General features: G+C 46.8%; 2 protein-coding genes across 2 annotated transcripts; both read left to right on the plus strand.

The window, feature by feature from the left end:
* Window positions 1–328: 328 nt before the first annotated feature.
* LOC147972513 (uncharacterized) lies at window positions 329–2,997 on the plus strand. The gene is made up of 5 exons (XM_087524366.1): window positions 329–449; window positions 620–704; window positions 747–2,141; window positions 2,634–2,698; window positions 2,750–2,997. Exons 1-5 carry the CDS (start codon window positions 329–331, stop codon window positions 2,800–2,802), a joined length of 1,719 nt encoding a protein of 572 aa, XP_087380492.1. The 3' UTR covers window positions 2,803–2,997.
* Window positions 2,998–5,852: 2,855 nt separating this feature from the next.
* LOC147972514 (uncharacterized) lies at window positions 5,853–6,695 on the plus strand. Its single transcript, XM_087524367.1, has one exon. The coding sequence runs from the start codon at window positions 5,853–5,855 to the stop codon at window positions 6,693–6,695; it is 843 nt and encodes a 280-aa protein (XP_087380493.1).
* The last annotated feature ends 8,573 nt before the right edge of the window (window positions 6,696–15,268 follow it).

Consider the following 15,268-nt stretch of genomic DNA (forward strand, 5'->3'; position numbering starts at 1 on the left):
TCAACATATTTTAAAAAATGGAAATGTTTAGACTTCATTAACATATTTTAAAAATTATGTCTCCGTCTCACAATATAGAACAATATTACCACCAGCATTCGCCGTGATGGTCAACGTCACTCGCAAACGGTACCAGTGGCGTGGCTTCCTGAGCCCACGCCACAAATTTGGCCCGGCCGAAAGTAGGGAGAGCAGCGCCCTTAAAATCCCCTCGGTCTTATCCACTCCCTCCACATAAATCATCTACTTCTCACGCCGCCGCCCTCCCCCTTCTCTCACCCGGCGTCATCAATCACCCATGGTTTGTCGGCTTCTGACCGTCCTGGCCATGCGGTCGCGACATGAACTTGTGGCCAGTGCGGATAACGCCGGTGATGCAGAGCTCGGCCGGGATTGCAACTACAAGAAAATTTTCGATGTTGCAAATAAGCCATTGATGCAAGTCGGAGGTTTGGAACGGCTCCAATGTTTCAAAAACATCATCAGTGTGCGGACAAGGGGAACGAAGTGGGACGTATAATGGGAGTTGATCTGCAGTGGGGACGCAGTCGGATAACGCGTAGGGCCATTCTTAATTTAGCGCTGGGCTTGGGCTTGTTCACTTTTTTTTTACGGTAAGGCCGTAAGAATTTGTTCGCCGTGGTCGGCTTGGAGCCCGTCCAGAAGGCGGTAGAAGCCCAGTCCAACAAGGACAAGAGGAAGAGGTCACCGACGATCGCACGCCATTGATTTGGAGAAATATAAAGGGAAAGCAAAAACTCCGCCGCCACGGCTCCGACCGAGGGATCCTCCATGGCTGATCTTCCTGCAGTCGATGGCGACCAAGAGGAGAATACACATCCCCGCCCCATGTCCTGGCTCCCTCCGCACGCTCCCCACGACCGCGGCGATCCTCCCCCAAAGTCGGTCCTCCTCGACACCCTGGTCTACGCCGACGACCGCACCAACGACTACACCGCCGAGGGCTTCACCAGCAACGGCCACGCCATATCCCTCACCTTCTGGCCCGCTCATCCGCCGCTCATCTCCTACTTCACCGTCCACCTCCCCGGCCTCCTCCAGGACGGACCCGCCACGTCGCTCGACCTTCTGCCACGCCTTGTCCGCACCGACGGCGACCTCGCCCTCTTCCGCGTCATGGTCGGCCCTTCGCACAGTAATCGGAAGCACATCAACTACATCGTCTACCGTGTCCGTGACGGCTTCAACAAGCTTGAGGTGCTCCCCGCCCACCCCACCCGCTTGTTCGCCGACTGGTCACTTGCCCTCCTGCGCTGCCGCTGCCCCGACGACTGCAGGTTCTTGGTCGCCAATCTCCGTTCGATTTACTCCCGTGGGCAGTACGCCCTCGACCTGTTCGACTCCGGGTCAGGCACATGGAGCACCAGGCCGATGCGCGCTGAGTCGCCAGAGGACTGCTACTTCCGTACTCCAACCAAGGTGATCGCCCTCGGTGGCGACCGCGGTTCAATCGGCTGGGTCGGCCTCTGGCATGGCATCCTTATCTGTGATCTGCTCCTTACCGGCGGCGACGATGACGACGTCCTCCGCTTCATCCCTTTGCCGGTCCTTTCGGCGCCCAACAAGATGATCCCAGGCCCTTTAGCGTGTGACCGGGACGTCTCCGTCGGCAGCGACGGCTGCATCAAGTACTCGGAGGTGTGGGCTCATCCGGTGCCCGGCTCACGGAATCGCGCCACCTACATCTCCGAGGACTGGGGTGCCGCCATACTGACATGGCTGGAGCCCAAGAAGAAGTGGCACATCGACCTCAAGCTCAAAGCCTCGGACATCATCGTGGACGAGAGTCACTCCCGTTTGCTTCCTCGTCATCATGTCAAGGCCACAATGGAGAGTCCAACTACCTTGAGCAGACTTCACACAGGGCATCCTGCTCTCAGCTTGCATGATGATGATGTTGTTTACATCATGGCCAAGGTTGACCACATGGACGACGACTTGTGGATGCTTGCTCTTGACATGAGGAACAAGACTCTGAAAGGAGTGGCTGTTCTCACCAGTAAAAGAACCATGGGTTTTAGATTCATGTACTTGCAAAGTGACCTCTCCAACCATCTGGCGCGCACAAGCAGAACAACAGAGGTCTCCAACCATTTGGTGGCCACAAGCAAAAGCAAAAGGTCCTCACGCAGGTAAATTATAACACCACAGGCCTACTCGCTACATATATTTCCGTCTAGTATATCTGAAATAATAGTGTTGCAAATGGTAATATGCAGTAAATCAGTAAGCGAACCTGCTCTTTGGAACGAGTAGATTAGTGTAGACCTGTCTGGTATTTACCAATATGGTAGAGAAACGGGAGGTGATTGTAGTTTTAGGCCTCACCAAAGTAAAATGAAGCAGAAATTTAAAGGTGAAAACACAAATAGTAGTAACTGATTTGGCGGTTATGTTTTTGCCAGAGAGCAAAGAAAACTCAGTCGGCCGGTCTTCCACTGTTGGTTACTTACCTATATGTAAAGGTGTATTCGTATCTGCAAATTGGGAATAAGTGGTTCATTGCCAATATTCATCTGACATCTTAATATCTTATCATCTAGTGTAATAAGCACACCTGATCAGGTTATCTTTACGCTAAAACATTGGCCCTTTTTTTTAATCTTTCACAGAAAGAAACGTAATGCTGCTAAAACTGGCAAGCAAGAAGCTGTGAAGACTCTTGCTAACAGCTGTCGTGTGGAAGCTGATGCGACGACTAGGCGGGAAGGGAAACATTTTCTGCGAGTTGCGGAACAAGAAGAACAGGAGCTGACGATAATCGAGCCTTTTCAACACTAGTAGAAAAAGGGTCAAATATGAAGCACATTAGTGCCGGTTTGTAAAAAAACCGGCACTAATGTGATCAATAGTGCCGGTTCGAATGGCTATGCATTAGTGCCGGTTCGTAATGAACCTTTAGTACCGATTCGTGCCACGAACCGGTACTAAAGGGGTGGTGGCAGGCTGGCGTCAGGCCAGGGCCCCACGAGCACCTTTAGTGACGATTTGTGACACAAACCGGTACTAAAGGTCTAACCTATAGTACCGGTTTGTGTCACCAACCGGCACTACAGAGTCTTACATTTTCAAACTCTACCCCCCCTCCCCCCGTGTATTGCCATTTCAGTTTTGAAAAAAATCAAAAAAAATGATAAAAACTTCAAAAAATAAAATTCTTCGAGAGGTAGTTATATTACTACATCTACACGTTAGGAAAATTTGAAAACTTAAATTTGGACATGTTTTACAAAAAGTGTAGGGAAAATGTAAAACGGCTATAACTTTTGCATACGATGTCGGAAAAAACGTATAATATATCAAAAAATTCAGCACGAAAATCCGCATCCGATGGAGACCGCCTACGGCCTGTTTGCAATTTTTTAGAATCCTCAAATTTCAAAAGAAAAAAAAGATATGGTCAAATTTAAGTTTTTTTTTAAAAAAAATTGTTAAATCTGGTCAAACTACTTATTCAAGAAGTACTAATGTTACTACATAATTATTCAAGAATATTAGTGTTACTAAATAATTATTTCAATTTTGGTCAAATCTGGTCAAACTGTGGTCAAACTTATTCAAAAAATATTAGTGTTACTAAATAATTACTGTTTTTTAGAATAATAGTTTCAAACTCAAACAGTGAAATGTGTGACTTCATGCTCAAGCTAAACTCCTGAGGGTTAATAGGATTGACATCTTACTATTGTCAGGAAAACAACAAGTGCAGACTTGGAAACGAAGGAGAATAAACCCGAAAGTTAAGCGTGCTCGGGCTGGAGTAGTGAGAGGGATGGGTGACCGGTCGGGAAGTTAGATGATTTGGAATGAGTGATCCACACTTGAGCAGTTAAGAGAGGTGATTAGAGACTAAATCACCAAATAATTCAGAAAAATTAAAAATCAAAAAAAATAATCAAAAAAAATTCCAAAATTTTCAAAAAAAACCTTTAGTACTGGTTGGTAACATCAACCGGTACTAAAGGTCCCCCATACTAGGGCGCGAGCTCACGCCACGTGGTGGCACTTTAGCGCCGGTGATGGGCCTTTAGTGGGTGATTTGCATGGTAAATATTTCTGCAATGTGCTATGTCGCTCGATCTGACCATTCATTTCATGATCGCTGTGCTCTCGAGTCTCAGACGACTCCTTTTCTTATGCCTCTTGTAATCAAGGCACAAGGTATGAAATATATGTTGTATAAAACTACCTGGTCATAATATTTAGGCCGATCCTACATGTGTGAACCTATTCATGTTGAATCTGTCTTCGGTGACATAGGCCGGATCTGTCAACTTTATTGAGCCTATTCATATTGGTCTGATGTGACCTTGTTGCTCACCATCTCAAGTGCCACTCACTTATCGTTGCAACATTCAATATCGACATTTACCTGATGCTATTTCAAAAAAATAACATTTACCTGTTGCATGGAGTGCAATTGGAAACCTAGAATCAACACTAAGTACTGGAGTGGATACCGATTTGTCTATACCATTACATAGATTATGAATAACTTTGAATATCGGCTCTTGGGTGGAGCTGGTCCAACGGTTGCCTTAGACGAGTTGCCCTATGATCCTGCTGATCAAAAGGGAAATTCAGAATAGACAAGAAATCTAAAGAAGCAAGATGATATCAGGCGCATATATTTAACTAGGGGACCTTAGAGGCCACAGGCTAATTTTGGTTACCCGTAGAGGAAGATTGGAGATACTCAATGAAGATTTAATCAAGATTAGTTTGATGAAAACGATCGTTGGCTTGAGTATAGTGACAAAGTGCATAAGGCCTTTTGTTTGTGCTGCTACCTTTTCAGAGATTACAATTAGGGACAAGATGGGAGCGATGCATTTGGAAATTAATGGTTGGAACAGGAAAAGCAGACTAGATACTCATGAGAGATTTTTCAAGTCTTTCGCTTGATAGTACTTATTCAAAACTTGTCAAACTAACTTGTCATCTTCTCAATGTTCCAGGAAGATGAAAAGCTACACCTGAAGCTACACTTGTTTGGAGAGATTGATTAGGAGAGCATAGTGATTTGAAGACGTGGTTATGACATTCTCCACATTAAAATCATAAAATAACCGAGTGAAATCGCCATTAGCCAGCGGCCTGTCAAGGAAAACTTGGTTGTGCGATTCAGGATCTGGCGACTGCATCAAGTAAATTTTGGTCCGGATAAGCCAAGTCCACAAGCTCACAGTGCGTCATGCACTCGTAGAAAGCAATAGTCTGGGTTTCAGACCGGTCTCTAGGATCATAGTGTTCATCTTGAGAGAGGACTTCGTTGAAATCCCCCCTTAAAACAGATCGCGACCATTAGGGCTCGTGAGATCTTAGATGGCAAGCTGGCTGAGACTCGGGCGCGCTTGCTCCGGCCTACCGTGGATTCGACCGCGACCCATGCGGGCCTGGGCCCTCCGGTGGCCGATGGAGTGATCCGTGGCCGCACCCGCTCTCGCACTGCCGCTCTCCGCGCGCAAAGCGCCTCCCGTGCCCTCGGGTCAAGCAGCCCCCCCTATGGGGGTTTAGATGCGGGCCCTTTTCTGGAACATCCGCGGCTTCGGCCATAATGGCCGCCGCCGCCAACTCATCGAATACATGTGAGACGAACACATCGACATCATTGCCATCCAGGAAACCATGCGCATTGGATTCTCCCTCCAAAAGCTCGAGTGTCTTAGTTCTCACCTCTTCGCTTGGCATTGGCTCCCTTCTAGTGGGACCACTGGCTACTCTGGCGGCATCCTGTTAGGGGTGAAGGATGCCACCTTTGAGGTTGGTGGCATGGACCGAGGGGAATTCTTCGTGAGTATGGAGATCTTCGAGCGGGCTCTCAACTTCAAATGGCAGGTCGTGATTGTCTATGGTCCGGCGGACCCCCGGCCTTCCTGGAGGAGCTTCATCTGAAGATCTCCAACTCCCTCCTCCCAATTGTTGTGGGCGGAGACTTTAACCTCATCCGATCCCCAGATGAGAAGAATAATGACTGGATTAACCTCCCCCGGATGCAGTTATTCAATGACTGGATCGCGGAGCTGGGTCTCCGTGAGCTGGACCGGATGGGTGACAGGTTCACTTGGACAAACCGTCGGGCTGACCCGACGCGATCCGTCTTGGATCACGTCCTAGTTTCTCCGGAATGGGAATTATGTTGCCCCCTAGCCTCGCTTCGTGCGATTACCCGGATCGGGTCTGACCATGTCCCCCTCCTCCTCTCCACTGCCGACGAGCGCCCCCCCACCCCGCCGCGTTTTCGGTTCGAGGTCTTCTGGCTCAACCAGGCCGGCTTCAGGGAGGCGGTTGCCGCTCGCTGGATCTCTGCCCGCTCTTTCCCTCATCGCGCCATATCTGCAGTTGACTCGTGGCACTTCTGTGCCAAGCTTGCCCGCCAATTCATGAAAGGGTGGGGTGCCAACCTTGGCCGGGATCTTCGAGAGCGAAAAAAGGCCCTCCTGCTGGCTATTCAAGCTCTGGATGCCCGTGCTGACACGTCCGGAATCTCCCCGGATGAGTGGATGTTGCGATATGACCTTGAAGACCAGCTCTCAACCATCTACACTGATGAAGAGGCCTACTGGCGTCTGCGTGGTACCCAGCGGTGGGTACTTCGGGGCGATGCCAACACCGCCTATTTCCAGGCGGTGGCGAACGGCCGCCGGCGCCGAAACTCCATCCACTGCCTTTAGGATGGAGATACGCCTCTCGTTCGCCCCTCGGCCATTCGTACCCATGTAGATGGCTTTTATAAAGCCCTATTTACCCCCACCCCTCGGGGTGGGGCTAGTCTCGCCCCCGACATTTGGTTGGGTGCTCAATTGGTCTCTGATGTGGCCAATGCTGCTTTAGTGGCCCCCTTCACCGGGGACGAGGTTCTCGCGGCTATTAAAGGGATGAACCCCTCCTCGGCCCCGGGACCGGATGGTCTGCCAATAACGTTCTTTAAGACATTTTGGCCGACCATCAAGCCGGAGGTCATGGCCCTGTTCGAGGAATTCTTCTCGGGCACTATGGATCTTGGGCGTCTTAACTATGGCATCGTGACCCTCATCCCCAAGGTCCCGGGCGCCTCCGACATCCGCCAATTTCGGCCAATCACAGTGATTAATGTGATATTCCGGATCCTGGCCAAAGGGTACGCCAATAGGGTGACCCTGCTCGCGGACGCGATTACCCACCCGAACCAATCCGCCTTCATACAAGGCCGATTTATTCTGGATGGGGTTCTGGTTTTCCACGAAGTCCTCCATGAGGTCCGGCTGAAACACCATCGGGCGGTGTTTTTGAAGCTAGACTTCCACAAGGCCTACGACACGGTCCACTGGCCCTTCTTGCGGGAAATGTTGCTTCGCAAGGGCTTCGACGACCGGTGGGTGACTAGGGTCATGCAACTTGTCTCCTGTGGACGGACCGCTGTGAACATCAATGGGGACATCGGGCCCTACTTCCCCACCCTCTGTGGGGTTCGTCAGGGCGACCCTTTCTCGCCGTTTTTGTTCAACATGGTGGTTGATGCCCTTGCATCCATCCTTGATAAGGCCAAGGATGCTGGCCATATTCGCGGCGTCGTCCCCCACCTAGTCGGAGGGGGATGGGTCTCCCTCCTTCAATACGCGGACGATACCATAATTATGGTGGAGGGCACCGTCCAAGACATTGCTAACCTGAAGTTCCTCCTCCTGTGCTTCCAACAGATGTCGGGCCTAACCATCAACTTCGATAAAAGCGAAGTGATGGTTCTCGGGTTCCCCCTAGAGGAAGCACAGTCCATAGCGGACCGACTTAATTGTCAGTTGGGTTCTTTTCCCACGACATACTTGGGGATCCCCATTAGTGACTCGCGCCTCACCGTGGCGGACCTTCACCCCACGGTGACCTGTATGCAACATCGCGTTGAACCCTGGAAAGGGCGTTGGTTGTCGAAGGCTGCTCGTGTGATCCTTATCAACTCTTCGCTTGCTAGCCTTCTGTGGTTCCTCATGACCTTCTATAGCCTTCATGAGACCCTCCATCAGGAGATCGCCAAGTACCAATCCAGATTCTTCTGGGCTGGGGAGAGGGATAAGCAGAAGTACCATATGGTTAGTTGGCCCAATATCTGCAAACCCAAGGACTAGGGAGGTCTTGGGATCCTGTCCTCCCGCCGCATGAACATAGCCCTCTTGACTCGTTGGCTCTGGCGCATTGCTAATAGCGATGGAGGTCTCTGGCTCACCATCATCCAGAACAAGTATCTTCGAGGACAGCCCCTTGCATTCTGTCAGCGCTCGGGCGGCTCCCAGTTTTGGCAGGCCGTCGTCCAGCTGCTTCCTGTGCTTCGTATTGGCACATCCATAGCGGTTGGTACCGGGTCATCGACCCTGTTCTGGTTTGATCGATGGATTGGCGACTCCCCCTTGGCCGCACGATTTCCTGCGCTCTTCGCAATTGCAGTTGACCCTCGTGTTTCTGTCGAGACGGCCCTTATTGACTTAGGGCGTCTCGCCTTCCGCCGCCCCTTCGCCCCCCCCCCCCCCGAAGTAGCTGCTTGGGACGCCCTAATGCAGGACATTGCTCCTCCCTATGGACGGCATTGGCTCCCCGGATGTCACATCTTGGCGGCTTGAGCCCTCCGGCTGCTTCTCCACCAAATCCCTCTACGCGGCCATCGCCCCCTCGACGGCCCCCGAGCCCTTTAGTTTGATTTGGGATATCCGCTTGCCCCTGAAGATCAGGATCTTTCTGTGGCAATGGATTCGCGGCCGCCTCCCATCTGGCGTGGAGGTCCGTAAGCATAATGGACCTGGGAACGGGATGTGCCCCTTGTGCGACACGGTGGAGGATGCTAACCACATCTTCTTCTCGTGCTCTACGGCTCAGTTCCTTTGGTCCTGCTTCCGCGAGACGGTTGGGGGCCAGTGGTGTAACACCAACTTCCCTGACCTGCTTGCGGAAATCCACGCCTCCCCCCCTCGCTACCGCCATATCAGATGGCTATGCGTGGGGGTCCTTGCCTGGACGCTCTGGACCGTTCGCAATAAGCTTGTCATTCAGAAGGTCCCTCTTCGACGTGCTACTGACGCCATCTTTAAAATGTGTGGATACTTGCAGCTCTGGCGGCCACTTAGCCGCCTCCAGGATCGGGACGTCATCAACAACCTCATCGCCGACCTTCGCTCGATGGCCTTCAGCTTGGCGCCCCCGCTCCCCCCGCCACCCCCGGAGCCCGACTAGATGCTTTGCCGCACCCTACGTGTGCGTGCCTTTTTTCCTTTTTCAGGGCTTGTTGAGCTGTGCCCTCAGCATTAACCCTATTTGACTACTTGTTGTGCTAGACCTCTGTGTGTGTGTGTGTGTTGGCGAACCTTGTTGGATGTTTGGCTTTATCTATAAAGCGGGGCGAAAGCCTTTTTCGGTAAATCCCCACAACAAATCCACATGCTCTTCCGTTGATCCTTCATGATTCGAAGAAAGTCCTAAACTGCATTATGTCTCTTCTTGGCTTGCACGCCAAGGATCACCATCAACAGCTTTGGCATGGACATCAATGTAGAGTTTTTGAAAGCTTTCACGGAAACAATCATTGACGCAACCCAACAAGGGCACTGCTTACACCATCACTGCTCACAGCATAAGATGGACCATAACCAAGAAACCACATAAAGTTCCTACCACGAGAATCTCTCATCTTTGTCTCCAAAAGAAAGAGGAGGGAGGGGTACAGTGGTAGAGCTTCACGAGCAAAAATAATCTGTTAAAGGACATCCTACAGCGCATCTGACACGGAAGTATTTGAACTTGGAAGTACTCTGAGGACACAAATGTGAAGCAAGAGCTAACATCAAACCAGATGCTTGTTATGCAAACGAGCAGTGGCGGAGCTAGCAGTGGGTAACGCAAGGGCTGAGTTAGGTTTTGAGCGATGAACTATCGTAGTATTTAGTATTACCTCCATCCCAAATTACTAACGAGTCTCAAATCTAAGGCGAGTAATTCGGGACGGAGGGAGTATTTTGTAAGAAGGAATTGCAAAGGATGTTGGTACTATGCCTAGGGCTATAACAATAGCTGCCCTAGAGGCATGTCTCCGCCACTGCAAAGGAGGAGCTCAAGAGATGGTAAGCAAGAGAAAACATGCCAAGATTCACGGCATACATACTAGCTGTAAGGCGACTGTACCGTCCCTGCAAAAAGCTAGCCTTCATGTTAAGAGTTGTGCTTTCTAAAATAACAAATGCACAAATACACAAAAAAAAAGTACATCCTCAAAATGCATTGACTGCTCCAACTTATGCAGATGGCCCTATATATGTAAAGAGCAGCCTGATGCTCGGACACCAAACAACATTTCTGGAATATACTACCCCACCTATCATACTGTAACTTTAATAATCTTTGAAACCTTTATATGCGGGTTCCACCAAGTTTTCACCATAATCTCACCTCCACCATACCATTTACCAACTTTTCTTGGGACCCATTAATTAGGATTGTCCTTGAATGAGTTAAACTGGGGAGTACAAATAAACATCTTTTACCATGCCAATTAAAACTCGTTAAGTGCACCGTACAAAAAAGCACTACAAAGTGAAGCAACACATCATAGCATCGGTACCAAGCAGTTCGATAAACCATAGTTGCGCCAAATTCACTCAGTCGTCTACCGGCATAATGTCCCAGATAATAAGCGGCTCCACAGGCGGATACATCCATGATGGCTTGGGCACTTCCCATCTGTGTCATTGAGTATAATTGTTTAAAAGAGTTCTCTGGATAAATTTATGTAGCACAACGAACGATTTGCAAAAACCAGAGTGAAATAACGCAGGTAGTGTTAGGGCTAAACGCATCCTTCTTTTTTCAGTGTCACCAATAACCACAGCATCTACAGGCCTGCAAGTACATTGAAAGATGTCTTAACATAAAAATAACTGAATTAGCTTAGCCTATGAGATATGAGAGCCTGGCAAGGTCTGAAATTACAAACGGCTTAGTATGCAAACTAAGCACGAGAAAAGTGGGAAGAGCGGTACAGGAAAAGATACGCCATCAAAAGAAGTTGCACGCAAAGTCTACAAAAGATATGCAAGTATAGAAGGTGCACCAGTTTCCAAGAAAGCCCCCCAAGATCTTCAAAAGTGTACTCGCTGGTAAGAAGGGAGTTTCTTCGTTGCCATAAAAGTTCATTACAACAAACTTCCCATTAGTGTCAATAAGAGGGCCCCCAATCCCAGCCTACCAAAAAAAAAACGACACCAGGCAAGGGTTACACAGGAAAAGATATCTCTAATGACTTGAGATGTAGTTCGATAAGCTGAAGTTACTCATATTAGTGATTTTACAGGTGGATATCTGAAATTGCAAGTCTGACAATGCAATACCTTAGTGATGTTACAAGTGGATATGCGAAGTTCGTCGCAATCCGATGTGCCGCATTTTTCAGTCACCTTCCCATTTGTGGCCGTTAATCTGCAATTGTCAAAGAGACACCCTACAGCCCTTACATGAGTACCAGTGGTAACAGGAGGCTGCTGGAGTTCTATCGTAGGCGGAGGGATGGTCTCCTTGATGTTAACAAGAGCAATATTGTAATCAAAAATTACAATATGTCAATTTCCCTATAGCTTGACGTTTGTTTCGAAGGCGTACTTCAATCTGCATTATAAGATTGTTACAGTTAAGCGGTATCTTAGAATGAACAAATAAAAACTAGTGAACAGCAGTAACAACCCGCAAGTTATTATGAACCATTGGATTATTTCCAGAAATTCGAACCAAACTTGCTGAAGTCAGAATTGTTTGATAGCGTTTACTGTTGCCTATAAATACACCTTTGCAAGCAAAAAACCTTGCATTTCCTACACCAAGCACAATTTCAATTATTAATTATTGATTTAAACAAAATTACGGGAATGTAACTAATGTATAACAGTACAGTCACCATTGAAAGAAGCAAGTGGGACAACAATTCTAGACATTTTTGAGATAACGCCTTTTCCGACTTTAGTCCATGTATCTTTGTCAAAGTTCTCTTCAAAAGTATTGACCATATACATGTGCTTTGACTCTGTTCAAAACATGCATAAAGTGCATGAATTTACTTGTCAAAATATGAAATGTGAGGATGTATTCAGCAGAATTGACAGCAACAACTCACTTTGTACTGGATCTGGCAAGGGGTAACCATGGGATTTTGTGGTTTCATTTATATATTTTTCATGTTCTGACGCAAAAAAAAGCAAGTAGTGACCATCCCAGTACTAAGATGATAAATTGCTAGTAAAAACTAACTCCTGGCATATCTGATGAAAATCCGGCACATAATAAACATTAGGAAGCCTTCAAATATGACAACGACTCAAAAAATAACTCGAACTAGCTAAATACTCGTCCTTTCGGCTCCATGGTGCCAGGCTTCCCATGATTTCAACAAGGGAAAAGAGTAGAGAAAAGTTCGCAGCACCAACCAAGGCCTTGATTTGCACCAAGGTTTGCTATTTGTCAATTAAGAGGTAATATGTACTTCCATGCTTATCTAATAGATGGGTCCGACGGGACCCTAGCTCTGTTCAAAAACCAAAAGACTACACTTCATCCATGCAGTCATTGTGGAATATCCAAATTAAAATATATAATAATAATTAAATAGAAGAAGAAATGTTAGATATGAAAGAGGTCATATTAGAGATAAACATCAGTTCTGCATCCTTTGGGTTATTACTTAGAGATCATATGTATCTATAAGACTATAATCAATATTTTTGCAAAAGAAAAGACTATAATCAATCAAGCAATAAGAAAATGGTTCATCAATCTGTTATTCTGGCCTGAATATCCTCCTCGTGCCATACGGCATCCTCATGGCGGTAGTTTCCCGGTTTAGAGCACACCACATAATAGTTGTATGCTAATAACAGGCACAACCAGAAAACTAACCTGGGTTCATCGCGAAGAAACCTACAGATAATTATTGATATGGGGCATTAGAAAAATATGATAAATATGAATTGCTGATAGCACACAATGCAGTAGTTCTAATTAGTCAGCGTGTTTTTGCTCACCGTCCCGATAGTAGTTACTACGTGTACAAGATTCATGTATCTTGATCAGGCTACTTTCTATCGTATCATCACCCCCTTGCTTGGTTTCAGTTTCAAGCCTGCAGTACAGTGCAGAAAAACCGGCGCCGTGGTAAATTCACAGAGACTAGATACCAAAGACCATACAGGAAGTAAGGGCAAGATACAACAAGAAGCAAGTAGATCCAAATGGTTAAATATGTCAGATGTCTCAGAGAAAAGAAAAGGAAAACTGAGGAAATGAGGAACAAAACATCCGGGGATGTCAGAAATATAGGTTTGGCTGTTCATATTCTGGTTTGAATAAGCTCATTTACGAACATATATTAGTGTCGTAGAAACCCTGAAAATAATCTAGTTCAGGGTGAGTACAACAGATACTAACAGGACAGTTGATGCGGGTGAAAGTATGTAGGTAATGCCATAACTTATTAAGCTACAGGGAGAAACGTTTACAGATGTTAAAATATACAGCAGTACAAGATATGCAATCTGCCAGCATACGGGAATATACTAGCAAAATTTGAAAGCTGTTTGGCATGCAAATTGGATGCCTTAAAATTCAAACTGGGAATATAGGCAGGGAAAGATAGTGCAAGTCTAGATTTACATACCTGAATATCCCAGAATGCTGCATACATTTTAGAATTATTTTCCGCGGAAGACAGGGAGTAATCACTATTTGCTGACGGTCCGCGGTCATTTGACTATGATAGAAGTTCATGCCAACAAAATTCCCATCTAAATCAATGAGAGGGCTTCCAAACCCAGCCTAAGACAGATTAGAAGTGTCAATCAAGGAAGGCAAAAATGTAATTTATACTGTCTTGAACAATAGGGTTCAGTGCATAAATAATAGATTAATAAGCCATTCATATCATGGTACATTTATTTACTAGAACATTGTAGGAAAACCAGATAGAACATCAGAGCTCACCCTAGTGATTTTACATGTACTGTACATAAGCTTGTGGACTGCACCATCTGTAGTGCCAATCAACTGCCCGTGTCTGGCCATCAATTTGTCTGAACTGAAAGATTGCCATAACGCCACCACCTCACTACTAGACTCAAGTTCTTTGTCATGATCAAGCACAAGCCAATGGTCTACTTCACAGCCAGGCAAATGCTGGGTGCCGACAAAAGCAATACCATAATATGCATCATAATACACTAACTGCCCACTGACGACTCGACCATTTGGGGACCGTACTTGAATCTGCATGCAGTGATAAAACGGAACGACGACGGTTACACTGAACGATTAACGCGCACAAAATAAGGGAAAGGAGCAGAGATAAGTTAGCAGCACCAACCCTGACACGATCACTGCTATTCCTTTTACCATCTGATGCTGTAAACAAGCTTAGTGAAGTCAGAAACCTTGAAGTATTAGGATCTGGGCATTCAAGGCAAACACCTGTGCATTCAGCCAGCATGGTATTTCCTACAGAGACCTCATAATTAATGTCAACCACACACTGCAGTTGATGTCTAAATCATAATCTTATATGGTAACAGTATATATAATCACCATCGAATGAAGCAATAGATACGACAGTTGGTTTGAAGTTTGAAACAGCTTGTCTAATGAGATCCTCAGTCAAGGGACGTTCATCAGTTTTACTAGCATCGGCAAGCGCCAAATTATCGCTCATCTTGCTTTTACCATCTGACGATGCAACGAAACCTCCAGTTGTGCGTTCAAGTACCACCGTGTCTCCTACATACATACAGGAATATCATGATATCAACCAATACGTACGTAGCGTTGGTTTATGAATCATCATAATCCTAAAAGAAGCATATCTGGTAATTAATTAATGTGCACATATCAGTATGTATTATCACCATCACATAAAGCATCGTCGACTTGAGTGAGTTCACTGCCAGCACATTCACCAGTTTTACTGGAATTGGCAGACTCCACTTTGGACTTGGAGATGCTACCTGAACAGAAAGGTCCTAGCTAGTTAACTGGAAACAAATTATGATACAACAACAGAATGCTGAGTTTTTTTCAACATATGCATGGAAGAAGGTAAAAGGGTGAAGAACCTTGGAATCAGTGACTCACTTGACCTAAGCACTCTCTTGGAGTCATTTCCATTTTGTACTTGATCCAAGCCTCTCGGCCTGCGCTTGTCTCTCGGCATCTTTCCAACCAACCTTGAATAGACGGAACGAAACCCAGTGTGTCATCC

This window comes from Triticum urartu, chromosome 5A (assembly GCF_056163025.1).
Source record: "Triticum urartu cultivar PI428250 chromosome 5A, HENAU_Tu73, whole genome shotgun sequence".
NCBI classification, from domain to species: Eukaryota; Viridiplantae; Streptophyta; class Magnoliopsida; order Poales; family Poaceae; genus Triticum; species Triticum urartu.

Coding starts and splice junctions, on each gene's coding strand:
- LOC147972513 (XM_087524366.1), top strand. CDS start 329: ATGCGGTCGCGACATGAACTTGTGGCCAGTGCGGATAACGCCGGTGAT. Junction 705..746: donor AACAAGGACAAGAGGAAGAG/GTCACCGACGAT, acceptor AGAAATATAAAG/GGAAAGCAAAAACTCCGCCG. Junction 2,142..2,633: donor GCCACAAGCAAAAGCAAAAG/GTCCTCACGCAG, acceptor AATCTTTCACAG/AAAGAAACGTAATGCTGCTA.
- LOC147972514 (XM_087524367.1), top strand. CDS start 5,853: ATGGCAGGTCGTGATTGTCTATGGTCCGGCGGACCCCCGGCCTTCCTG.